This window comes from Nycticebus coucang, chromosome 16 (assembly GCF_027406575.1).
Source record: "Nycticebus coucang isolate mNycCou1 chromosome 16, mNycCou1.pri, whole genome shotgun sequence".
In the NCBI taxonomy this organism is placed as follows: domain Eukaryota; kingdom Metazoa; phylum Chordata; class Mammalia; order Primates; family Lorisidae; genus Nycticebus; species Nycticebus coucang.
Window position 1 is genome coordinate 73,103,097 of NC_069795.1, and position 27,401 is coordinate 73,130,497.

General features: G+C 42.5%; 1 protein-coding gene across 1 annotated transcript in view; it reads right to left on the reverse strand.

Moving 5' to 3' along the window:
- Positions 1-5,045: 5,045 nt before the first annotated feature.
- HACD2 (3-hydroxyacyl-CoA dehydratase 2) overlaps positions 5,046-27,401 on the reverse strand; it is a 99,746-nt gene continuing 77,390 nt past the window's right edge. The window contains exons 5-7 of the mRNA XM_053565248.1: positions 15,842-15,963; positions 13,122-13,300; positions 5,046-8,036 (exon numbers count right to left, since the gene is read on the reverse strand). Coding sequence (XP_053421223.1) covers positions 7,954-8,036; positions 13,122-13,300; positions 15,842-15,963 — 384 coding nt within the window. The 3' untranslated portion in view covers positions 5,046-7,953. The remainder of the gene's footprint in view (positions 8,037-13,121; positions 13,301-15,841; positions 15,964-27,401) is intronic.

The following is a 27,401-nucleotide window of genomic DNA, read 5'->3' on the forward strand; positions in this document are numbered from 1 at the left end:
TGGGCTTCCCTAGGCAAGCAAGGTGGCACATGTGCTCCATCTTCCCGCATGTCTCTGTCCTGGGGCTGGTGGTGCGTGGATCAGGCTTCCTCCCAGTCACAGTGGTTAAGACCTAAGTGCTGGGATGGAGAACGGGAGGGAGACAGAGGTGGGGACAGAGGTGTGTTGTGCAGGCCTCACAGTGTCCTTTAGCCTAGGCTGCCAACCCTCACTGGTTGAGGAAGCAGGAAGGTTCCAGGAGGCTCTGCCCAGCCTATCAGAACTCTACCCTGGGGCTCAAGCCACAGTTAACAGTAGGTAACATTTTGCTTTTTTTCTATTCATTCTTATGCACATACCTTCATTGAGGAACCATAAGAGTTCTGGGCCAGGACTGGTTGTTGTTGGGCCCCACCAGTCTATTCCAAAATCGCACCAGTATTTCTAACATCCAGCAGAACTGCACTCCAATTTCAACCATAAGGCTGTATCTCAAAACAAGTCTCTAGTGTCCTTCACAGAGCCAGGTCAGTGTGGCATGGTAGGAGGAACTAGGCCGGAGAGAGGAAGAGTGGCAGCTAAGGAACACAGGAGTGTGTACAGTCAGCTCTTCCAGAGAACAGGAGGGAGATGAAGGTCAAGGGCATGGGTCGAGGCCAAGATGGGAAGAGCTGGCCCAGAGGAAGCACAGAGAGAGAGACTCAGACTGATAGAGGGAGATCTTTTGGGAGGGGAGAAAGAAACATCTAGAGCACAAGGTAGGAATTAGCTTTGGGCAAAGGGTCACCCCTTCCATTACAACAGGAAGAAAAGAATGAGCCCAGGACAGGCAAGTTTATATAATAGATTTGGTACCAAAATGTTGAAGGAACTGCTGTCTCATGGCTCTGCTTTCTCCATGAAATTGGAGGTGATATCCTGGGTGGAGAGTGAGCCAGAGATTTAAGGAAGATGATGTTTAAAAGGAATCATGGACAGTGAGCCAGGCAGGTTATCCAAGGGCTGCTGGGCCTGGCCTGGGCAGCTCAGGCAGTTCAGACCCATTGGTGGATACCTTTCACAGCAACTGGAAAGCAGCAAATGGAAGATTCTAGAAGGGTACTGACACTAGGGTTCTCAACCTAATCAAGTTACCCACTTGACAATGGTGGTTTATATTAAAAAAAGAAGAAGCAGCAGCAGCAACAGCATCTCACAGAAACAAGGAAAACTAAGATTCTAGGCTAGGCCCCTGTCTTTCAGGTTTCCCTCCTGGATGGGTCAATATTCCCTGAGAGGGAATGCAGATTAGTATTTTTCAACTTGTGTTCTAGAAGCCTTAGCTCTGAAGATACTCCAAGGATAAAAGTTAAAAATAGGTTTGGAAAATCCTACATTAGAATCTCTTGGAGAGGGCAGTGCCTGTGGCTCAATGGGTAGGACGCTGGCCCCATATATTGAGGGTGGCAGGTTCCAACTCAGCCCCAGCCAAATGGCAACAAAAAAATAGCTGGGCGTTGTGGCGGGCGCCTATAGTCCCAGCTACTCAGGAGGCTGAGGCAAGAGAATCGCCTAAGCCCAGGAGTTGGAGGTTGCTGTGAGCTGTGTGATGCCACGGCACTCTACCGAGGGAAATAAAGTGAGACTCTGTCTCTATTTTAATAAAAAAAAAAAAAGGTAGCGCCTGTGGCTCAAAGGAGTAGGGTGCCAGCCCCATATACCGGAGGTGGCGGGTTCAAACCTGGCCCCGGCCAAAAACTGAAAAAAAGAAAAAAATGATTTAAAAAGAAAAAAAAGAATCTCTTGGACAAGAGTCACAAACTATATTCACATAAAGATTTAAAATGTTTATCAGGAGAGAAAACTTTAATATTGTTTCAGTGTCTTAAACCACAGACCCCTTTCCCTAATATGCTCACCCTCCTAATACTATTCAGAACTAATAGCCTGTGGATTTCATATCAATAGACATTAAAATAAACAAATCAGAGCTGGGTGCGGTGGCTCACACCTATAATCCTAGCACTCTGGGAGGCTGAATTGCTTGAGCTCGGGAGTTTGAGACCAGTCTGAGCTAAAGGGAGATCCCACCTCTATTAAAAATAGAAAAACTAGCCAGGCACAGTTGTACATGCCTGTAGTCCCAGCTACTCAGGAGGCCGAGACAAGAGGATCACTTGAGTCAAAGAGTTTGAGATTGCTGTGAGCCGTGAGGCCATGGCATTCCACCCATAGTGACAGACAGACTCTGTTTAAAAAAAACAAAAAACCAACCTCCAAATAAACAAATCACTTGCTATAGAACATGACTATCAGCACAAGCAAGCATAGTCAGAACTAGTGGTTATGGATGACAGTATCCAATTTCCATAGCCCCTTGGTTATCTATCTGGCATGTCTGAAATGGCTGTCATTTAAACAACTATCTCGAGGAAGATCTTCAGCTTATTGAAGAATATGCCCTAGAAGCATTTTAAATCTGTGAGAAAACCCACAGTCCAAGAGACAAATTAGCGTAGATTCAGTGTACTGAATGTGCTGCAGACATGCTTTCTCTGGCCAGACACCGCCTTATAAGGTGACCTGACATTTTCTCATGGTCCAGGCCACCCTCTAAAAATATCCAGAGACAGAGGAAGAGTGGGAACTGGCCTCCCTGAATGTTTCAAATATTAACAAGCAGGCTTTCTACTAAATAATTAGAGCTAACACCTGCTTTATAGCTCAGCTCCCCTCCTCCAAAAGTCCCCCCAAACCTGGGCTTTTCAAAAACCAGTAGTCTGCAGGGTCCCTAATGAGAGGGCTCTACAGCCAGAAGAAAATTGATTGAGCCTCCAAACATGCACCCAAGCTGCCTTCTTTGTTCTAAAAAACATTATTTTATGTAGTCCTCCAGAATGTGCTTTAAAATCTGTCTTTGCTTTATATGGGCAATAAAGACCCATGACTGATTTTCACTAGAGCCCCTTTCCGCAGCCTTGGGCTGAAGCTGTTTTCTAAACTCCTTAGGCTCCAAAGGCCCCCAGATCACTTGTGAGGTGCTGCCCCCCAGTGGGTAAGCCCAGCTACGACAACTCAGAGGTGGAAATGGTGTTCTTGGCTTGAATTTTAACTAAGTGCAACATCTGGAAACACATCTGGATTGCATACACCAAAGGCCAAAGATAGATGTGAAAGCTCTGCTGCAGTAATAAGAGTGCACTCTGGAATTAAGGAGCAGAAATCATGATTTCCAAACACAGAAAGATTTATGAAATGGTTACTAGGTGCTCAAACACACAGCCTCTTACATTCTTATTTTTGCTCATCAAATGAGAGATTTTTAGGGTGAATTGCCTTTTGTGGGAAAGACTATTTTTAGTGATGAGACTTGTCCCCGTGACATTAAGGGATTATCTTTACATTTTAAAAAACCCAACTAAACAGTCTCTCACATGTTTAAAAGAAAGTGCTGGTCAAAAAACCACATAGCTCTCTCTTCCAGCTCTGGTCCTCAGTTGTAGGCAGAGGAATGTTAATAGGTATGGCTATTTTTGGTAATAGTTGCTTAGAACAGTTTCTTCACCATTAAACCGTATGACAATGAGCCAGGCTATTTGTGAGGCTGCGATTCTTTTCTCTTTTAAATAATAAAAGGAATTGCAAAGCTAATCTTCATTCTTGCTAAAGGGAACAGAACACCACAGCAGTATTTTTGGAATGCTGTGTGTAACAGTAGGTCTCTTAATTATACCAATGGTAATTCCTCCAGGCTAAGGCTTATGTTAACATAGTACACATAATTGCCACCAAATATGACAATGACAAATTAGAAAGCACCGGGTTTCCCATTACAACCCTAAGATTGTAAAGGTTGCATTTTCTGGGTAGCCTCTACTATTAACTTGGCCATCTGTTCTTCAGTTGCAGTTGCAATAATTTTCTCTTCTTATAAATAAAAAACCTACCTACCTTGGAAACAGGTATGAGGACCCAGGTAGCATGTAAGGTCTAGGCTGTGATCAGACAGCATTTAGGAAGAAAATGTTATCTGCAGCCCGTTTACATGACTTTAACAAATGTGAAATAGGGCGGCGCCTGTGGCTCAAGGAGTAGGGCGCTGGTCCCATATGCTGGAGGTGGCGGGTTCAAACCCAGCCCTGACCAAAAACCACAAAAAAAAAAAAAAAAAAAGTGAAATAAAGAAAGCACCAACGACACCCAAATAAAATACATCTTAAGCTAGGGTGGCGCCTGTGGCTCAGGGAGTAGGGTGCTGGCCCCATATACCAGGGGTGGCAGGTTCAAACCCGGCCCTGACCAAAAAAAAAAAAAGTCTTAAACTTGTTTTTTTTTGATGATTTTTAGAAAAAAAACTTTTCAAATTAAAAAAAAAAAGTTTCCCTTTGGAATGAAGACCAGACTCTTGGGCAGTAGTGGTGGGGAGCATGTTTCTGCTGCAGGCACCACGAGGGCAAGATCACCCAGGGAAGTCACTAGAACTCCCTGTGCAGCGCATGGAGATATCAGTGCTCTCACTTCGAGGTAAACAACTGGGGGTGTAGAGCTGAACGTTTAGAAGGGAGCCAGCCGAAGACACCATTGCTTCTTACTGTGACCCTGAGAGTGAGGGAAGCAGCTCCTAGGATTGTTCTATGCTTGGAGGCCTTTTCAAGCCGAGGTGCTAGAACTTCACCACATCTTATTTTAATATAAGATGAAAAGTGCTGGGCAACAGTATTACCCCTCTCGACTTTTACTAGAAAAGTTACACTAAAATCCCCCATCTCATTATGAGTCAAGGGTTCTCAACTTTTGCTGATTCATTTCTTAGAATTGCTTACATGAAGAATCCCTCCTCTCCCTCTGTAGCCAGCTTGCAGACTGGCTCAGTAAGCCTGAAGACTGGCGGGGAAGAAGGACTTTGTGGAGACCTCTTAATATAATCTCTCTCTCTTGTAAGTGCAGAACCATTATGAATGAGAGAAATAGGTTTTAAAATTGTCAGAGAAAGAGCTGGAGTCCATAACAGAACTGAAACTCTTCCATATTCCTGTAACAACGCACTCAGGCCTAGTGAATGTGAAAAATCATTGTACTCACTGGTCGGTATTTCAAATCCAGGCAGAGCACACACTAGTTTATTTTGAAATGCAATACAGACCAGTACTTTATGAAGATAACTTATTATCGCATTAACATTATCAAGTAAAAACAGCTTTCAAATGCATGCATATAAAGTTAAGCTTAGTCTTTGAATTCCTTATTCTAAATATACAAAAAATACATTTAAATTATATAATTTTAGTGAATCAAAGACTTATAAAATTACAATTTTGATTTTCACAACATAGAAAAAAATACAAAAATGACTATATATACGGGTGTATAATTTCTTTTTACCCAAATTTCAAAGGAGCAGTATGTATTGATGCTTTAAGATGTTTTATCTGAAACTCAGAACTGAAAATAATTTGCAAGTTGGATCACATAAATGCAAACCTTTCATTATAAATGAATAACCAAAAAAAAAAAAAAAGGTGAAAAATGAGGGCACGATCTCTTCATAAACCTCTTTAACTCTCCATCTTCTAAACCCTTCCTGTCAGAAGTTTGCTCTGGAGGAACTTTTTCGTCTCCGAGGCGTGCTTTATTCCTTTATTCCGTGCTTTATTCCTTTATTCCGTGACTAACTCTTCACAGTGCCTTTGATAGTGGTCCTTACGTGTTAAATGAGTAATCCCAACCTTAGCAAACAGGACACAGCAAGTGCAGATTAGCACTACTGCCTTACCTCAAAGAATTCTCTTTCTCAGAAGGAGGCCCCCGCAGGGGGGATCCGAAACACACAATCAAGTGGGTAGGCGAGAAGATGAAGCCTTTGAAAGTCTAACAAAATACCCACCCAAACACGATATCCCTCATTCACACTTTATAAGAAGAGGTGACATTTGGTGGGTTGGATGTTCTCGATTTATAAAAGAACACTACTTCAAAAGAGGAATGAATTCATGTTGGGGACAGAGAAATCAGTTACTGAGTAAGGTCACTGAAGGACCCAGTGACACGCTTTGTTTATCTGTCGGAAGTATTCCAAAGGCCACGCGTACGACTCCCACTGGGTAGAGACCCTTCTTGAAAAGGGAACTGTTTGCTGTGTTCTCGTTGCCAAAGTTGAATTCAACATAACACCACTGTTTGCAACAGAATGTTTTTCATAAATAATGACAAATTATAATAAAGAGGCCCAAATAAAACCCCTACTCCAGCAATCCCAAAATGTTTCATCTTATCTTTTAGAACTTTTCCAAAAACAAGTGAAAAAATCTTAACCGAATAAAGTAATAAGACTCATATAACCTAGGTTGATTCTATTTTACAGTAGAGATACATTTTGGAAGAATAAAAAGCATGAAAAAAAATCTCCCCCACATATTTTGTCTATCAAATACAAGAATAGATTCCAATCTCAAAATGCCTAAGAGTGCTGACTTTCAGAATTTTAATGCTCAATTCCAAAATGATTTATTACACACCTGCCTGCATTAAATTTTCAAGCTTCTATGAAAATAAGCATTAAAAATTTTAGTTTTCCATTATGACACTCTTCTGATATTAGCAATTATATTTTAAATGACTACTACTCAGTAAGCTAGATTTAGTCTTAAAGATTGATGAAAAAGAATAAAAGGAAAAGGAAAAAAGGCTCCATGAAAAAGATACTGTGTTGTTTAAAATTTAATGCACATCTGAACTTGTGCTTTTACATTTTCATCCAACCCTTTCTTGAAAGGTTTTAAATGCACAGCTGAGTGACTGAATGGTATAAAGATGTGATGTTAATTAGACAATGTCTATAGGACCAAAATATTTCTTGGCTGCTCCAACACGTGGAGATTACACTGCTTTTAGCTCACAGCTGCCCAACTGGAACAGTTTACTGCCTCTGGACATACACCGTGGTGGGAATTAATATAGGTCATAATAGGAAAAGTATCCAAACAGAAGATGAAGAGAAAATTAAAAAATAAAATTATACTGGTGTATAAACCTATTCTTGAATGTTCTTCTGGATTACATTTCTAAGTGACACCTCCCATGTGCTTTAAATAACAGATCCCCCGCTGCTCTGTGGCTGGATTGGCTTCAGGTCCAGAAATGAGAACAGCCTCCGGCACCTACATTACTTGTGCTCCTCAGAATGTTCTGAGAACAGTCTTGTGAAAGGTACTTGTCACTTACTAGCTATGGAGTTTTCCCTTTCCGAGAACTGTCATTTTGTTAAGATATGATTGCGGCTAAGCTCCAGACAAGGTAGGTTCTTACAATGGACACATACTTATTAAAGTCAAGCACACTTCTTAGTGGCAGGCAGTAATGACTCAATTGAAAACAAACAAAAAGGGTTCTAGTTGTTTTCTGGTTACAGGCACTATCCCAAAGCTTCACAGGCATAGACATTTTGCAATTCATTCAGTAAATATGAGGGGATAGGTCCCAGCCATAACTTCAGAGTATTCCAGAGAACAAAGTTTGCCGCTTCAAAAATACAAATAGTTTCCAGCATGCGTCAAGCACTTTGAAAAGGGGATGCTAACACACTGCAGACTGAAACAGAGCTCTACCGCAAGCCGGGCATTCAGGTGGTGCGACTTCATTACTCAGACTGTAACTCTCAAGTAGTTGGTGTTACAGATCTTTATTTACCAGGAACATGAAGGACACAGGAGGATATAAAATGCCAAATTTCTTTCTAGTGCCATCATAAATATTGGGAACTTCTGGTTGACAGAGCATGCTGAAATGGACCGGCCAGGATGTTTTATGTAATAGCCTTTTTTAAATATAAAATCCCAGGCCCATGTGACACTGGATTTTGGTTTTTGTTTTATTTTAAATCTTTTAAAAATAGTTCTTACTTATTTTCTATGAAACGTATTGGGAACTCAAAAAGTCTGCAGCATTTTTTGATCATTGAAAAGTTTGGTTTGGGGGGCAGGGAACAGAAAGCAGGAACTATTCAAATTTCTTGTGTTCTTCGGTATGAGAAAGGACCTTTCTTCTCTGATGTATCATGTGGAAGTACAACTGGGGAAAAACTGGAAACAGAAAAAAAATTGGTTAAGGAGATCATTTAGAATCGCATGCTCTATTTAAAGCACATGGACCTGAGGTCCTCTCTGGCCCTCTGACTACCTTCTTGTCCAACAGCAAAGGAAGGTGACAAGATGGGGTTGGGGAAGGGGAGGAACAATACTGGGTGTGACTTACCTTTCTTTTCCTGATATAGCTGAGAAGGAGAGTGGAAGGAGCAGGGTGACAGATACTACTGTTACTATCATTACCAATCAAGATGCCCAGAGTCACCAAATAATAATCTTTACACTATTTCATATTATCTTCACTTTTTTTTTTTTTGAGACGGGTCTTGCTGTTATCCGAGCTAGAGTGGGGTCATTGTAGCCCACTGCAACCTGGAACTCCAGGGCTGGAGCTATCTTCACATTGACGCTGATAAATTTCACAACAACCAGGTGAAGAATCCCAGTGATGGAGTTCTTCCTCTTCTTCTTCTTCCAAAAAGTAGGAATTCAAGCCCCAGGGACAGTAACCAACTTGCCTCGGGCCTCACAGCAAGTCACTGACAACTAGGACCAGACTCCAGTTCCTGACCTCTCTGGTCCCAGGGTGGGGTGGGGGCAATCTCCCCAAACTCCTTCCCAATATATGTTATGCTTTGAATGGGAAGATTGAGGAGGAGGAAGATTACTACAACATTGGCTTGAACACAACTAAGCTAAGTTTGGGTGCAGAAAGAGCCTTTATGAAAAGTAAGCCAGTATCTCAGGCACTGCAGAGTTTTCTGTTCTTGGTCATTTCATAGAAATGAACCTCTGCAAGCTGAGCGGCCAAGGGACTGTAACAAAATGGTCAACACACAGAAGCTGTCCACATAAGGAACTAGGTCTGCTGTACTGACACATACATGGGGTGCACGTCCTGCCTAGGAAAATCAGGTCAACTTAAGGAGGCAGTCAGTGTAAGGAGGGGGTCAACTGTATTTCTAAAAGTACTGGTTCTCAAAGGAACAGCATGGTACTGCCTCCCTAGGGAATATATGGAAATGAGGGGAAAGGGGTAAGGTTACTGGCATTGAGCACATGGGGCCAGGGAATATTAAAACATCCTGAAATGAATAATAGTCACCACAACTAACAACTGTCCCACCAAACATGCTTAGGGTGTCCCTGCTAGGAAAGGTTACTGCGTGTAAACATCTCAAAGAAAGATGGTCTTTTGGTGTACAATGCCCTTTCCTCCCCTCCCCTTCCCAACAGCTCCAATTTCTTAGTTTTTAGATAGTAACCTATCTTTTAGGGAGGTAATTTCTACTATGGTCAACTCTCCCTTGACAGTTTCTTCCTTTATAAATGGCTTCCAAGTTTGACAAATTTCAAAGGACCCTGCCAAGGCACCCCAGGGCAGCAGCAGGCGTGTGCACACAGCTCTGAGGCTGCGCAGGAGGTCTGCACTGAGCCGTGCTGCGTCCAGGCAGGAAGCTAGTCACAGAAAAGATTCAGCCTATGCACAAAATTCAACAGGGAGAGAACTATTTTGGTATGAAAGCCAGAATATTTGACAAGCTCTATAATCTAAAAAATGGAAGTAAAGATATAATTAAGCCATAAGGAATGCTAATTGTAATCATTTAAAAATGTGGGGCCAGTCACATTTCTTTTTTTATTTTTTATTTTATTTTTTGCAGTTTTTGGCCGGGGCTGGGTTTGAACCCACCACCTCCAGCATATGGGGCCAGTGCCCTACTCCTCTGAGCCACAGGCACCACCCTTCTTTTTTTTTTTTCACATTTCTATAGATTTACTTTAGGCAAGGGAAGCTTTTTGAACTATGCATACTAGGAACCTTCCCGCTGGCTGTGTCTGGGACTACATTCTCCTTAGTGGGTGGCTACAGCCTTGCAGCTAGTTAGAGGCTCCAGGGGAGGATAATGACTTAGAAGCCCTGCTTTCTCTCTGGTCTCCCTCTTCCAAGGTGAAGAAATCAGACCTTGGAGGCAGTGGCCTTTTGGAGAGCACTACAGACTCGCCTCCCAGCAGAGATCGGCTTTCTTTACCTCAGTTCCTTTCTTCTGATCTCAGCCTTCTTTTAGTAGGAAATCTTGCCTTGGTTGAATCTAGTATTTATTTAGAAAGAGGGAGACCAGAGAGAAAGCAGACCTTGGGGACAGTGGTCTTTTTGGGATTGTTTTTGTCCAGGAACCCTGATGTCATGGAAGGACTGCGTGGGCTTGACTGGGCCCTGCCACCGCATCAAGAGGTCAGCAGAGAGGCAAAAGGCTGGCACTGACTGGCACCAGAGCACAAAGATGACCAGTATAAACCCTGAGCTAGGGACCATCAGATTGCTTTTAATGTGGAAACACCATGCTATGGTTCTGATTTCATAATACCCTCTTTGCTCCCTTCCCCGTTATCCAATATGGTCCATATCTCCTATTCATTCAAAACTATGTTGAATTTAAATAAATCCTGTGGTGCCCACTGGGCTAGTATGTATTACTCTGGGTTGTAAAACTGCAACTGTAAATTGATTCTCTTGAGAACAGAAGATGAAACTCCAAGAAAATGACACAGAGGGCAGGCACAGTGGCTCAGGCCTGTAATCCTCAGCACTTTGGGAGGCTGGGGCAGAAGGTCTGCTTGAGCCCAAGAATTCAAGACCAGCCTGGGCAACATAGGGAGAACTTGTCTCTCCAAAAAATAAAAATATTAGTTGGGCATGGTGGTGCATGCCTGTAGTCCCAGCTACTCAGGAGGCTGAGGCAGGAGGATTGCTTGAGCCCAGGAGTTTGAGGCTGTAGTGAACAATGATTGTGGCCCTGCACTCCAGCCTGGACAACAGAGTGAGACCCCGTCTACCAAAACATAAATATATAAAAGAAATAAAAAAAAAAAAAGGAAACTATAAGAAAGGTGAAAAACTATTAGTTAATTTTTATTACTTAAGGTTTTAGATCCTTTTACATTTACCTATAAATATATGTGTTTGGTGGGGAGAGAGAAGAGGGAGAGAGGGGGAGTGAGAGAGAGATAGAGAGAGAGATGGAGACAGGGTCTCACTCTGTTGCCCGGGCATGGGGCGGGTATGCGGTGACATCATCATAGATCCCTGCAACCTCCAACTCCTAGACTCAAGTGATCTTCCTGCCTCAGCCTCTTGAGTAGCTAGAATTACACAGGCACATGCCGCCCTGCATAGTTGATGTTTCTACTTTTTGTAGAGACAAGGTCTTGCTATGTTGCTTAGGCTGGTCTGGAACTCCTGGCCTCAAATGATCCTTCCACCTTGGCCTCCCAAAGTGCTGGGATTATAGTCATGAGCCACCATGCCTGGCCACATTTATTTTTTGCTTGAAAGTCAACTACCTGCTACATTTGAAGAGAGATGGCCTTTAGCCTCCATGGCTCCAGTACTGAGGAGGAGGACTCGGTAATGAAGAAAGAGTGGAAAATGAATCACGAAGCAGAACTGTATCCAAGACCTCTCTAAGATAAGCCTCACATGAAATCTGGATGTGGTTTTTTCTCATGATGCATGAAATGCAATTTTCCACAGAGGGACACAAACATGTCGCATATGATTGTTAGGGTGAGCCATTCAGATAATGCTGTGAGCCAAAGAAAAATCCAACCCTGTCTGAGTTTAACCTGGGGTTTAGAGGAGAACACAGCATCTACCTTCCCAGACTAACAAGATTCCGAGTTGCCACAGCTACAGAAATAGCTAAAGAAGAAACACGGATACTACATGTCACTGGGTATAGTAAGATCCTTTTGATATGTAGAAATCAATCATAAGATTTACAACTGAACATCAGAATTGGAAGAAAGAACTAAACTTCTCAACAAACAGGATTCACCTCAGAGACATTAAACACGTCTTTTTCTTTTTGTTTAGAGATGATGAGGTCTTGCTGTGTGGCTCGAGCTGGAAAGCAGTGGCTAGTCAAATGTGGGACCACATCACATCACGTGACAGCCTTGAACTCCTAGCCTCAAGCGATCCTCCCTCCTCAGCCTCCTGAGTGGCTGAAAATGTGTCTTTTTTTCTCTGTCACTGAGTGTGCCTATAGACACATTTGATTGGAAATTTATTTATGTTTTTTTCCCCTCTGTCACTGAGTATGCCCAGAGGCTTATTTATTTACAGAGTCTCACTCTGTTGCCCTGGGTACAGAGCAATGGCGTCAACATAGCTCATTGCAACCTCTTGAGCGATCCTCCTGCCTCATTCTCCTACGTAGCTGGGATGACGGGCATGCACCAACACCATGGCCAGATCATTTTTTCTGTTTTTAGTAGAAATGGGGTCTCACTCTTGCTCAGGCTGCTCTTAAACTCCTGACCTCAAGGAATCCTTCTGCCTCTGCCTCCAGAGTGCTAGGATTACAGGCTCGAGCTACCGCTCCCAGCCTATCCATCTATGTAGTATTTCAACCTTTAGTAGAATTATTAAAATATCTGGAAATCATTCTGAAGAGAACACTATGTCCCATTCAGATAGTTTTAGTGCTAATAAGAAAAGGAAAACAGAAAAATATCAATAAAATCTATTTTTATTTTGTTATTTGTTTCTAGTTAACTACTGATCCCTTCGAAATGAAGTTAACCATCTGTTTTGATATAGTAATCAATGCAAAAATCTTTCTACTGTGTATCGTTATTATTATTTTTATTATTTTGGCTTTTGTTTTTTAAACATCTCACTGGTAGATAGTACTATGTTTTCCAAATACTCTAATAGGGAGTTCTCAAAAGACGGAAAAATAAAATTAAGGTAAGGTCTTTAATGGCTTTTCTGCTTCCCACAGAGAGCTTTCCCCCAGTACCTAGTTAACCTACCCCGGTATTTACTATTTTAAACCCACATACTGAGAAGGGCTCCAATTTGGCAGCGATATTGAGAAGGGTTCATCTTTATTCAATTACTAGTGGAGAAAATTCCCTTTGCCCATCAGGATTTAATAAAAACCAAGTGTTCCCAGGAAATTAGATTTACCTTCACTTGGACATGGTGCAAAAACAATCAAAGACATTTAACTCTAGTTACTGTAGAGCCAAATTTTGAAACATAATTAAGTATATGCAGAATTGTTTACTTACTGGGAATGTAGGAGATCATTATTAGGATTAGGAACGCGTAGTAGTCGAAGGAGAAATTGTACTTGTTGGGTAAACTGATGGAGTACAGGCCAGCCTGTCTGACAAAGGGCAGGGCTGCGTACATTGTAAGCAGTTCTCCTGACACTCCCATTGGGTACAACACGATGAAAAGTGTGTATCTAAAACAAAGCAAAATATTCATTACTCAGGCGCAGAGCCAGCTTCTGGAGAAAGATGCGCTCCCGCCCTTCTGGTCTCTCGGAAAGCTTTTATTTATACATTTTCTTGTTTACTTACTGTTTGAATTCAGGTTGTATAAGCTGTTTTTTTTTTTTTTTTTTTTTTGTGATTTTTTGGCCGAGGCTGGGTTTGAACCCGCCACCTCCGGCATATGGGACCGGCGCCCTACTCCTTGAGCCACAGGCGCCACCCTAAGCTGGTTTTTGAAAAGGGCCTATCGCAGATATATGTTTTCCAAATAGTCTAGATCAAAATAAATGCGTTCAGTTGGCCTCGGAATTTGACCTGACTAAAGAAACAACTGTTCAAAACACTTCTCTACAATAACAAGGTGATAGCAAATACTGGCAAAGTATGGGTGCTGGGCCATGGTTTGTACTGAAGGGTTCTGCCCTGTGGGCTAAGGGGTGGGGCTGGGGGACTTGAGGGGGTTGGGTGGTGGCGAGGAGGTGTTGGAACACACTGTCTAGGAATTCCTACACCAGGCACCAAGTCTGGTCTGTGGGCTGAAAATAAAAATAGCACAAATAATATTGCTATTATTTTTCAAATGCCCATACGTGCTGCTGTGAAAAATCAAATACGGTAATTAAAAAAATTTAAACTCATAATATTAATTTTAGATTATTATGTAATTTTCCAATCACCAAAACCCCAAATTACAGTTATCAGGCTAAAGAGGACAGTGGAAAAGGAAGAATTTTTTTTTTAAATTTTTATTTTTAATTTCAGTGTGCTTGTTCATTCTTCTTTGTTTGAAGTACTCCTTTTTTGTTGATTTTCTTCTTTCTCCTGCAGTGCTGGCTGTTTTTGATGTTGTTGGTAGAGACGGGGTCTGGCTCACTGCTGCTCATATGGGTTTTGAACCTCTGAGCTCAGGCAATCCACCCGCCTCGGCCTCCCACAGCTCTGGGACTACAGGCATGAGCCACCACGCCCGGCCGGAAAAGGAAGAATTTTTCAGAGGGTGTGAACAAAGAATCTTTCTCCAACAGTAAAATCAGGTCTTGGTCAACAAACTTCTCCTACAACCAGAGTAGACGGCTTTCACATAGAAAGCTATTCTTTTTTTTTTTTTTTTTTTTTTGTAGAGACAGAGTCTCACTTTATGGCCCTCGGTAGAGTGCCGTGGCCTCACACAGCTCACAGCAACCTCTAACTCCTGGGCTTAAGCGATTCTCTTGCCTCAGCCTCCCGAGTAGCTGGGACTACAGGCGTCCACCACAACGCCCGGCTATTTTTTGGTTGCAGTTTGGCCGGGGCCGGGTTTGAACCCGCCACCCTCGGTATATGGGGCCAGCGCCTTACCGACTGAGCCACAGGCGCCGCCCTAGAAAGCTATTCTTATTCACAGAAAATAGCTTCTATGTTTCTCTCTTTTCCTCATAAGAATGTTTTAAGGCAAAGAAAAAAATAACAAAGGAGTTCTCACAGTTGAAATGTTGGAAATAATTAAATCATATCCCTAATTTAATCACCAAACTCATAAACCGTCTAGGAATTCTCTGAAATGAGACACTTTGCTCCCAAGGACAATTTGGATCCTTCTGCTTTGTCACATCCTCATAGTCTTTCCCAATTCGGAATGCTGCTCACAACTGTCCGTCTTGAGGGACACAGATGAACTAGCAGCTTTTCACCCAATTCATTTTTTTTTTTTGGCTGGGGCTGGGTTTGAACCCACCACCTCTGGCATATGGGACCGGCACCCTACTCCTTGAGCCACAGGCGCCGCCGCCCTTCACCCAATTCATAATGAATATTACTGGAAAAAATAACGAAAGCAAAATAAAACTGGTAAGCTAAAACATAATATTTGTTATTAACTAAACATTAATTTAAGAATCACGGCTTCGGGCGGCGCCTGTGGCTCAGTGAGTACGGAGCCAGCCCCATATGCCGAGGATGGCGGGTTCAAACACAGCCCCGCCAAACTGCAACAAAAAAAATAGCTGGGCGTTGTGGCGGGCGCCTGTAGTCCCAGCTGCTCGGGAGGCTGAGGCAAGAGAATCGCGTAAGCCCAAGAGTTAGAGGTTGCTGTGAGCTGTGTGACGCCACGGCACTCTACCGAGGGCGGTACAGTGAGACTCTGTCTCTACAAAAAAAAAAAAAGAATCATAGCTTCATGGCAAAATTGAGACTAGGAAGGTTGACTTGCTCCAAAAAAACATCACAATGACAAAGGCTCACCAATAAAATCTGATATGGGCAAAAAAAGGATATTCCACAAAATCTGCATGGAATAATTTACTTGAAAAGAATTGATCCCAATAAAAATAACTTTAGTAAAACAAAAAAGTGTTTAAACAGTATTTCTATTAATCAAAGTAGAGACCATTTTCCTGATGAAATCTATGGACCAGATTTCTACCCAACCCCTACCACATATGATTTTAATTTTAGAGACCTGGAGGCAATAAAATGCAAATTCAATGGTGGATAATTTCACAAGTCAGTCTTCATTCCATGAACTTTTTTACCTGGCCCACTTGATGAGGTAAGGCAGATGGTTTAACAGACTGAAAGTATAAAAGGAGTAACGGATAATCTCCGTGATTGTCCAGGCAATGACAAACAGGAGGACACTGTCTTCACTCTGTACCTGAAGGAAAAGAAAAGCAAGAGCAAACACATAAAAATGTGAATAAAGAAGCCCCCACAAAGTGCAGAGCCCCGCAGAGCCAGGGACTGAGTCCACACTGCTACTGGTTCCTACTGACAGGGGCCACAGTGCTGCTGGGGGGGCAGAAAGAGCTGCCAAGTAAAGGAATTCGGCCTAGCACAGCGGTCTTGTGGAGCCAGGGGGCAAGCACTAGGTGAGAAGGCCTCTGTCAGCAGGGAGGGCTGTAGCCCACAGGAGAATGAACACCCCGAGCCACTGAGCTTCCCTGTGATACGGAGAGTGGGGATCAAGAGAAGTTAGGCAAGGAGGGTGGACAGCTTGGATCCAGTACCAAGAATTTTAATTGGATTTGCATGACAAATGAAAACCCAAGGTAATTTCTAAGAAGGGTAATAGAACATTAAAAGCACAATTAAGATGAGGTTAATTCATGGGGCAGGGTGAATTCAAGCAAGGGAAGTGGGACTGTTCGGGGGGAGCAGGGAGATTTATTCTCTCCCACTGGTGACTTCTTCACTGGGAGGAGGCAGGCGTTAACTCTCCAGCCATTAGAGAGAGGCTTCTATGCTGATGCCAGGAGGCAACCAGAGCAAGAAGAGCTTTGAAATTCCCAGCCTCCTCTGAAGGTGTTTTTATACTGAAAAAACCAATGAACTTTTAAAAGAGCCCTTTAGCTGTTTTTTTTTTAGGAGATATTCTCTCGCATTGACATGTATTGCTGTGGCATTAACTTTCAGTACCTCCCCCACTCTGCCCAGCTGGGTTTGTAGTATCTTTTGTGTTTGAAAACCAATAGTAGACGTAAGAAGCAGCCTCACATCCCAAACAATCTGAGAGTCGGGCGATTAGGAAGTTGAACAAATCGATTACAAGATGGACTTTCTCACTCCTAAGACCTACGAGAGCAGGGCGTAGTGATCTTGCCTTCACTTTGCCTCTTTCCAGTTGCAGTGTTAATAGTTCTCAGCACTCATATTCCTCCTTAGAAGGTGTACATGGAGCGATCCACCCACACCATGGAATAAGCAGTCATTTACATACCTATTAACTAAATTGCTCTGACAAAGAATTTCATAAATGCATAGTTACTATTCTCTAAAAATAATAAGAATTTTATATTGTCACCAGCAAGAGCACTTTTTGTTTTCCGGTGCTCTCACATTAGCCAACAAAAGCTAAACACCTCTAAAACTTTCATGTTGAGATTTCTCATCTATCTTCAAATCTTCACTAAAAACCTACCTATACCACGTACTGACTAAAACATAATTTCAGAGAACACTTTGCTTTTTGATGTATTTTGTAATCCTCCTCATCTTCAGAAGGTATGTTTTTACAGCTTTGGGCTGAATGCTTGCCTAAAGATCTCTGGCTTACCACAGGAGGCTCCTCTAATGTTTTGTACTGTAAACATCTTGAAAGCAGAGAGCGTGTTTTATTCATCTTTTGTCTTCCCAAATCACTTTGTGCTTTTCACAAGTAGGAGCTCAGTAAATACTTATGGAACAAACTAATTCATACTAACCAGGTCACTCCAACAGCTGTTTGCCTCTTTTTAGTCTTGGTTTCTGAATAGTTGTAGTGGCCGTCAAGTAAACAGGTAAAAAAACAAATGAAAACCCCCAAACCTTCTGGTTTGAGCTAGCCTAGAGGTTGCTTATTTGATCACCTCTAATATCTGTCCACCAAGATAGACTTTATCCAAAAGAATTATGGCCGTTTCAGACTCAGGCTAAATAGGGTAACAGTTTGCTCCTGAGTCCAGCTGTGAAGACCACACCATCAATCTTGAAAAAAGACTGGAGATGCAGGAAATGACTGTTATGTGAAAAATGACATCTTCAAATCTTTTGGAAACAACATTTTTATCAAGAAGGGACTTGGACGGCCGGGCATAGTGGCTCACACCTGTAATCCCAGCACTCTGGGAGGTCGAGGTAGGTGGATCACTTGCTCTCAGGAATTTGAGACCAGCCTGAACAAGAGAGAGACCCCATCTCTAAAAAATAGCCAGGTGTTGTGGCGGGTGCGTATAGTCCCAGCTACTTGGGAGGCTGAGACAAGAGAATGACTTGAGCCTAAGAGTTTGAGGTTTCTGTGAGCCATGACTGCCACAGCACTCAACTCCAGGGTGACTGAGACTCTGTCTCAAAAAATAAAAACAAAACTAAAAAACAAAGAAGGGACTTGGAAAAAGTCAAGAGATCAGCCTTATCTGATTTGCAGATAATTATTTAATAACATAAAATAGAGGCAAAATTTAATGAATGCAGGAAAAATGTAATAAATGAGTTAAAACCAGTAAGACCAATGAGACTGGAACAGATATTTGTATGCTCATGTTTATAGCAGCATTATTCACCATAGTCAAAAGGTGGACACATCCCAGGTGTGTCCACCAGTGGATGAATGGATACCCAAGGTACTATTCAGTCTTAAAAAGGAAGGAAATTCTCACACTTGCTACCACATGGATGAACCTTTAAGATGTCAGACTAACTGAAATAAGCCAATCACAAAAGAACAAATACTGCATGATTCCACTCATACTCACAGCTGTCAGCTTCAGAGAAAGAAAGTAGACGCAGAAGGTTGTTGGGAGCTGGGGTGGAAGGAAAGAGGCAATTATGGTTTAGCTAGTATGGAGTTTCAGTTTGGGAAGAGAAAAAAAAATCTGGAGGCCGAGCCTGGTGGCTCACGCCTGTAGTTGCAGCATTCTGGGAGGCCAAAGTGAGAGAATCACTTGAGCTCAGGAATTTGAGATTAACCTGATCAAGAGCAAGATCCTGTCTCTATTAAAAATAGAAAAATAATCCTGGTGTTGTGGCTGGTGCCTGTAGTCCCACCCAGCTACTTGGAAGGCTGAGGCAGGAGGATCTCTTGAACTCAGGAATTGGAGGCTGCTCTGAGCTATGATGATGACATGGCATTCTAGCCTGGGCTCCAGTAAGACTCTGTCTCCAAAAAAAAGTTCTGAAGAACTTCAGTGAAAAAGTACTTTAGCCGGGTGTTGTGGCGGGCGCCTGTAGTCCCAGCTACTAGGGAGGCTGAGGCAAGAGAATCGCTTAAGCCCAGGAGTTGGAGGTTGCTGTGAGCTGTGTGAGGCCACGGCACTCTACCGAAGGCCATAAAGTGAAACTCTGTCTCTACAAAAAAAAAAAAAAAAAAAAAGAAAAGAAAAAGTACTTAATACAACTGAACTGTACATTTAAAAATGGTTTAAATGGTAAATTTCATGTTACCATTTAAAAAAATACCATATAATTTGCCATAATAAAAAAAGCCCCAACCCCCAGTAAGATCAAAATTAACAAGGCTAAATATAAAACTCACATGGGACTCAGTAACAACAAAACGACTCCAGAACAGAATGGAGAAGATCTGGCTTATAAAACCAAGAGATTTGTTTTGGTGAATCAGAAGCTTCACAGGGGCCAACAGGGTGTGAGGGGGCTATTAAAACAAATAAAACTCCAGCACTCAGCCGCATTAACAGTCTCCATCCCCATCACTTCAGTCTAAATAGATTAGACTCCACCTAAGGATCAATGTCTATTATAAGAACACATGATTTGGCTGGGCATGGTGGCTCACAACCCATCTCTTAAAAAAAAAAAAAAAAAGGAGGAGAAGTGAGGAGAGAGGGAGGTAGGAATTGGGAACATTTTTCGAACAAGTAGGGGGTGCTTTTCTATTAAGGGCCAGTGACTCAGGAAAAAAGAATCAACCAATAGCCTCACAGAAGTTAAAAAAAAAAAAAAACCATATGAGGACAATTAATGACAATTAAGTTTATGGGGGGGGGAAGCAGAAAGAGGGATGGAGGGAGGAGGGTGGGGCCTTAGTGTGTGTCACACTTTATGGGGGCAAGACATGATTGCAAGAGGGACTTTACCTAACAATTGCAATCAGTGTAACTGGCTTATTGTACCCTCAATGAATCCCCAACAATAAAAAAAAAAAAAAAAAAAAACAGTTTATCTTAGGATGGGTTTTTTGAGGGGCAAAGAATTAGGATTATAAAAAGTTCAATTCAACTACTTTTTTTTTGCAGTTTTTGGCCACGGCCTGGTTTGAACCTCCCATCTCCGGTATATGGAGCCAGCGCCCTACACCTTTGAGCCACAGGTGCCGCCCCAATTCAACTATTTTGAATTAAAAACTAGAAACATATAATTTTATTTATCATCAAGAATAAGAAGTTTAATATGTCAAGGCTGGGTGTGTGTAATCCTAGCACTCTGAGAGCCTGAGGCAAGCGGACTGGCTTGAGCTCAGGAGTTTGAGACCAGCCTGAGCAACAGCGAGACTCTGTATCTCAAAATAGCTTGGCGTTGTGTTGGGTGTCTGTAGTCTCAACTACTGGGGAGGCTGAGATAAGAGGATGGCTTGAGCCTAAGAGGTTACTGTGAGCTATAACGCTACAGCACTCCACCCCAGGGCAACTGAGTGAGACCCAGTCTCAAAAAAGAAAAAAAAGAAGTTTAATATTTAACAAACTGGTGAATGGATAAACAAAATGTGATATGTAGCCACACAACAGAATGCTACTCAGCAACATAAGTTAGGAAAGAATTATTGATACATGGTACTACACAGAAAAACGTGCTGGGTAAAACATGCCGCGTGAAAGATGCCCAATGCAAATGACCACACATTACATGCGGTTTTATGTGAAATGTCTCGGAGGGGTACACCTAGACACAGAACATAGAGTAGTGGATGGGCCTGGGAGTGGGAATTAACCATAAAAGGGGATGAGGGATCATACTGTGTGATGGAAGTGTTCCAAAGCTAGATTACGGTGGCAGGTGCACAAGTTGGTAAATTTATTAAACAGCATTGAATTGTACACTTCAAATGAGTGAATTTTATAATTTTATACCTCCATAAAATTGCTTAATAAAAAAGAATAAAGTTTGCTTTAAATACATATTATTGTCTTTTAAGGGAAAAGAGGACACATCCAGGGCAGAGAGGGAGAAGGGAGATAATGAAGATTCTTTACAGTTTACAAAGCAGAAGAGGGAGGCTGAAGGCCAGGTTTAGGACGGGTTGTCAAAAATGTTTCATAGCCGTGTCTCAAAGTTGCGTGTTCACAACAACGAGCACACAGAGCACAGCGGGCCCTGGACAGCCCTTCCTGCTAGGAAATCTTTCTTGGCTTGGTACAGTGAGCTGCGTATTGGACACTCCACGTGCAGACGGCAGGTTCCCACCCCTCTACAGCAAGGGTGGAGGCGGCAGCGTGGAGGCGGCTTGTGTAATTTAGCCAAGGGAGTTTACATAGAAATTCAAGCTGGAGAAACAAATGGGTGCAAGAGAAAACCCTTTACACACAAATAGCATCATATGTTTGACTTTAAAAGGCACAGAGAGTATCAGTATGTGAAAAGCTGTCATTTTTATTATGTTCAAAAGTAAAACAGATGGTACCACATCAGAAAGTTGCTATTGTGGAAACCCTCTCCTTCTTAGCATTTTGGACTCCACTGCTTACCACTCTGGTTATTTCTAAGAAATTGCCTGACCAAGCTTTATGGCAAACATTCTTTCTTCTTTCTAAATCTCCTTTCATTTCTGAGGCAAAGAGATTTTGGTAAAACCTAAGAGGATAGGACTACAGTCTGCTCTTGGAAAAACTGTGGAGATAGTTTGTCTCAGTTGCTCAGGCTGCCCCAGAATACTGGAGAGCACAGGTCTGCAGGCTGGAAGCCTGAGATCAGGGCGACCCCGTCCTACTGACTTCCAGGCTGCCTTCTCCACTGCCCTCACATGGTATCTTTAGGGCACTGACGTGGTCATGAAGGTCCCACCCTCAAGACTTCATCTAAACCTATCTCCGAAAGGCCCTGCCCCACAGACCAGCACACGGGGGTGGGGTTTAGGGCTTCAAAGTATGAATATTTTGTGGGTGGAGACAATTCAGTCCATAGTAATATTCTAAAACAGGTGTTGGCAAACTTTTCCAGTAAAGGGCTAGATTAGTATATAATTTAGGCTTTGTGCTGCATGTGACCTTTGCCGCATATTCGTATTTGCTGTGTTTTTTTACCCTTTAAAAATGTAATAGCTGGGTGGAGCCTGCGGCTCAGTGGCTAGGGCTCCCGCCACATACACTGGAGCTGGTGGGTTCGAACCCAGCCGGGCCTGCCAAACATCAATGACAACTACAACCAAAAAATACCTGGGAGTTATGGTGGGCGCCTGTAGTCCCAGTTACTTGGGAGGCGGAGGTAAGAGAATCCCTTAAGCCCAGGAGTTGGAGGTTGCTGTGAGCTGTGATGTCATAGCACCCTACCCAGGGCGACAGCTTGAGACTGTCTCAAAAAAGAAAAAGAAAAAAAAGAAGCAAACACTACTATCACTTGGTTTCTAGATATATTGTTTTAGATGTGAGGCCTAAAAGTCTGCTGGAAGAGGCGGGCTATATAACCGTAAGAAAGACAAGAGACCATTACAACAGTGGTTCTCAACCTTCCTATGCTGCGACCCTTTAATATAGTTCCTCATGTTGTGGTGACCCTCAACCATAAAATTATTTTCGTAGCTACTTCCTAACTATAATTTTGCTACTGTTATGAATTGTAATGTAAATATCTGATATGCAGGATGGTCTTAGGCAACCCCTGTGAAAGGGTCATTCGACGGCAAAAGGGGTTCCGACCCACAGGTTGAGAAATGCTGGTTTACAACAAAACCTACCAGTAAGGGCACACCAAGAGAGGCCTGCAAGAGAAGGACAGCAGATTTAATGCTGCTCTGCCATTTGTATTAGCATTATTACTGATTAGAATGTAAACTCTCTGAGGGCAAGGCCCACTAATTTGCTTTGAAGAAGGTTTAGCCTAGTGATAAGACAAAATCAAATTCTTAACAAATGCTTTAGATTAGGATAATAATGATGGTTAAGATAATGATAGTGCCCATTAGCAGGGCTAATTATTTCTTAAGTATCATAAAAGTAATTATGCGTCAATTTTCACCAGCTAACCGTGAAACTATTTAAGTATAAAGAACATATCCATTTCTATGTGAAAAAGTCAATTATATCTCAGTTATAAACCTCAGAGCATAGAAAAGAATTCAAAACAGTTGTATAGAAATCTGTCTATTTTTGGCAATGGAATTACCAACTTGTGAAAAGATCAGGTTACTTCACAGCTAATGTGCAGCTCATATCTGAGCATGTCCTAAGTGCCAGGAACTGTTCTAAGTACTTTCTATGTGTTAACTCACTCACCACCCAGGAGGACAAGTGGGTCTGGGAGAGTGGTATGGCTCCTTAGGTAGCTCAGTAGGCTCCAACAGCCCTCACCTGGGGCAATGGAGGGATGACCAGTGTGATGGCCCTCTGCCCTTCCCCTGCCTTGTAAGTTATCTGTCTGCTTGATCTGGGAGTCCTTGTGCAGGCAGCAACCGTGCTTCCTCTTTCCTCCTGTACCCCAGTGCTCAGCACAATACCTCCAGCACAGAAAATGCTGAACGCGTTACTTGTTTGAATGATTTAGAATAAAGAAGTAATAGGTGGCGGCCCATCTGGGGCTGAGCCTGCATGTTCTCTGACTTGTCAGAACAGCCTTGAGTGTGGAGAGCAGCCCCCAGGAAGAGCAAGGTGGAGGCCCACAGCACTAGTGCCTGGGTGGTGAATCAACAGAGGGGCTGGGATGGAAAACAGGATAATTTTGGTCCTTTCTCTAACTTGATTAAACTTTTTTGAACAAAAATACAACTCATCTAATTACCTATTTAAAAGGAATTTCATGGCTTGGCGCCTGGAGCTCAAGTGGCTAAGGCTTCAGCCACATACACCAGAGCTGGCGGGTTCAAATCCACCCCAGGCCTGCCAAACAACATGACAACTACAACCAAAAAATAGCCAGGTGTTGTGACAGGCGCCTGTAGTCCCAGGTACTCGGGAGGCTGAGGCAAGAGAATCGCTTAAGCCTAGGAGTTGGAGGTTGCTGTGAGCTGTGATGCAACAGCACTCCACCGAGGGCGACAGCTTGAGGCTGTCTCAAAAAAACAAAATAAATAAATAAAAATAAAATAAAAGGTATTTCATCCTTGATAAGACATCGAAATGTAATAAATATTGATGTGATGTGTTTAGGCCAGTCGGTGGGGGTGTTTTAAGTGTTATCTCTAGCACTCGGAGAGGCTGGCTTGAGGCCAGGAGTTTGAGACCAGCGTGGGCGATATAGTGAGACCCCATCTCTATCAAGAAATTGAAAATTAGCCAGGCATGGTGGAGTGTACTTGTAGTCCTTGCTACTCAGAAGGCTGAAGTGGGAGGATTGCTTGAGTCCAGGAGCCTGAGGCTATAGTAAGCTATGACTGTACCACTTCAGCTTCATCTGGGTGACAGAGCGAGATGCTATCTCTCTCTCTCTCTTTTTTTTTTTTTTTTTGCAGTTTTTGGCCAGGGCTGGGCTTGAACCCGCCACCTCCGGCATATGGGGCTGGCATCCTACTCCTTTGAGCCACAGGCGCCGCCCGACTCTATCTCTTAAAAACAGAAAAAGGATGTTTGGATTAGTGTTAGTCTTTTCATATAACAATTTAGCATATAAAGTGTTCTTTATGATTTAGTATTAGCTAAAAATCCATTATAGTGTGCCTAGTAAATAGACCTGAAAATATTCTTTAAATGAAAAATATAAGTTATACAAATATTAGTATTTTTCCCCTTTAAAGGAGAGAAAAATATACAACTATCTACATATGTTTTTATTTTTATATTTTTTGTTTGAGACAAGGTCTTGTTCCATTGCCCTAGCTAGAGTCTGGGGTGTGTCATAGCTCACTGCAACCTCGAACCCTTGGGATCAAGTGATCCTCCTGCCTCCAGGCTATTTTTTCTATTTATGTAGAGATGGGGTCTTGCCCTTGCTCAGGTTGGTCTTGAATTCCTCACTTCAAGCAATCTTCCCACTTTGTCCACACAAAGTACTATGATTACAGGTGTGAGCCATTCTGCATGGCCTATGCAGTTTTTTTTTTTTTTTAAAGCCAACAATGACAAAGGAAACTGGTCAAAAAGTTCTTACCATTACAATACAGTAACTAAGAACTAATTAAAAACAACTCTTACTTGGACGGCGCCTGTGGCTCAGTGGGTAGGGCACAGGCCCCATATACTGAGGGTGGTGGGTTCAAACCCAGTCCTGTGCAAACTGCAACAAAAAACAGCCGGGCATTGTAGTGGGTGCCTGTAGTCCCAGCTACTCGGGAGGCTGAGGCAAGAGAATCAGCTAAGCCCAGGAGTTGGAGTTTGCTGTGAGCTTGATGCCACAGCACTCTACCGAGGGTGATGAAGTGAGTCTCTGTCTCAAAAAAACAAAAACGAAACAACTCTTACTCATGAGAGAAACTTTTCTCAACATGCAATGAGAAAAATGTATAAACATGCAGTCACCAAGCAACACGTGATCAATTCTGCATTTGTGACGAAGCCAGACATGCGGGCACGAATGTAAAGTGTTCTGTTTGCCCACCTTTAATGGTTGCCACATGTTCAGCCCATTTTCTGGGAAACGTGAAGGGTGGCAGGTACCTCAAGTAGCTTGCTAGTCACCACAACTGGCCTCTTTCCAATCAAGTACAACCTTGGAATCAAACAGACATCCAGACTTCCTGGCTGCATGTCCTGGGGCAAGTTACCTATCTTTTCTGAGCTGCAGTTTCCTCACTTGTAAAGTGGAGATATGGGCCTTATCACAGTTGTTATAGGATTAGGAAAGCATATACAGTGTTTGGCAAAGTGTTTGCCCTGTTAGCAGTGAAAGGAAAAGGGAAAGTTCATTCTGTGAAAGGAAAAATTCAATTCAACCCATACTTACTGAGTTCTTACTATCTAAGCTAGTCATTGCTGGGACTCAATACAACGCTACTTCTTAGGCTGATCATCAAGGGATGTTCTGAGTGGTTGTTGCTTTGCTTCTTGTTGCATGAGTATTATTTAAAAGACGCCACCTCTTCCTCTACTTGAAGGTTAACATATATCTACCCACTCTGGGCTAAGGACGTCACCAGCTGCTGGCTTTCCCCAGTATTCTTCCTTGTCCTGTCTGATTCTCTCATCTCCAAAGAGCATGTTAATGAATGAAAAGCTTTCATGCGACTATTACCTTTGACCCAACTCAAGCCTTGGAATGGGGTCATATTTAATACCAACCTTGATTATATATGTCTAATCCAGTGTTAAGTATCTTATAATGTGATAGGATTAACTACAGTGATGATGGCCCAGAGAACAATATTCCCACCAGTTGGTTTCTGTGGCACCTGAGGAAAAGCCAGTGTAGTAGCCCCACAGTCTGCCCCCAAATCTCTAAGTGCAGTGCCCCAATGTGGCTGCCCGGCACTCCAGAGGATTCATTGTTGTTGGAAATGTAACTGAAATGTCAAAAGAACATGAAATCAACAATATATTTTGTGAAATGTCATGGTTCCTTTTGTTCTACGAAAGAATAATAATTGCAAAAATTTGAAAAGAGAAAATAAAAATAGAGAAAATAAAAATAGGCTATGAACACCGTCTCCTGGAGCAGAAACAATCAAAATGGTGACCAGTGCCCTGGACCACAGATGTTCTGTTTGGGCTTGCATAGTACTTTAAAAATATCTGAACCAGTTTTTAAAAACTGAGAGATTTCACTGCCTTTTCTTACATTCAGACTTCATAACACTGGATCTATCTGGCACTCACTACCTGAGTGCACGCTGATTGCTTGTGTGAGATGGCACGCACTCTTTAGTCACCACGTTTTTCTTGAACTAACTTTTCCTCTCTCTCTCTCTCTTTTTTTTTTTGAGACAGTTTAGAATGTAGTGACCTCTTAACTCACTGCAGCCTCCAACTCCTGGGCGTAGGTGATCCTCCTACCTCTGCCTCTCCAGTAGCAGGGACTGCCGGCACATACTGCCATGCCTGGCTAGTTGTTCCATTTTTTGTAGAGACGGGGATCTTGCTTTGCTTAGGCTAGTCTTGAACTCCTGGCCTCAAGTGATCCTCTCACCTTAGCCTCCCAAAGGATTACAGGATGAGCGACTACATGTGGCTGAATATTTGTACACCAATCAGTTGGACAGAGTGGACAGGTGCTAACCTCTGCTACAGATGATGAAGTGTTACTGAAATGTACCACAACAGTTTGAAAAACTCTTAAAATTTGAAAAACCACAAAGCACTATTTTAAAGTTTGATTAATGGAATACTGAACACTCTATTTTTAAAAATGTGATTAGTTTAACACTCCAGGATCTAAACATATTGTATTTTTCTTTGAAGCAGTAACCTTGACAAAAGGTTCCTTCAAACAAGGCCACACCAATGCAGAAGGCAAAAGAGTTGCACACTTTTCAAGTTTTGGGTTATTCTGGTAATAAGCCAGAGCAGAATGAGGTCAGAGAGG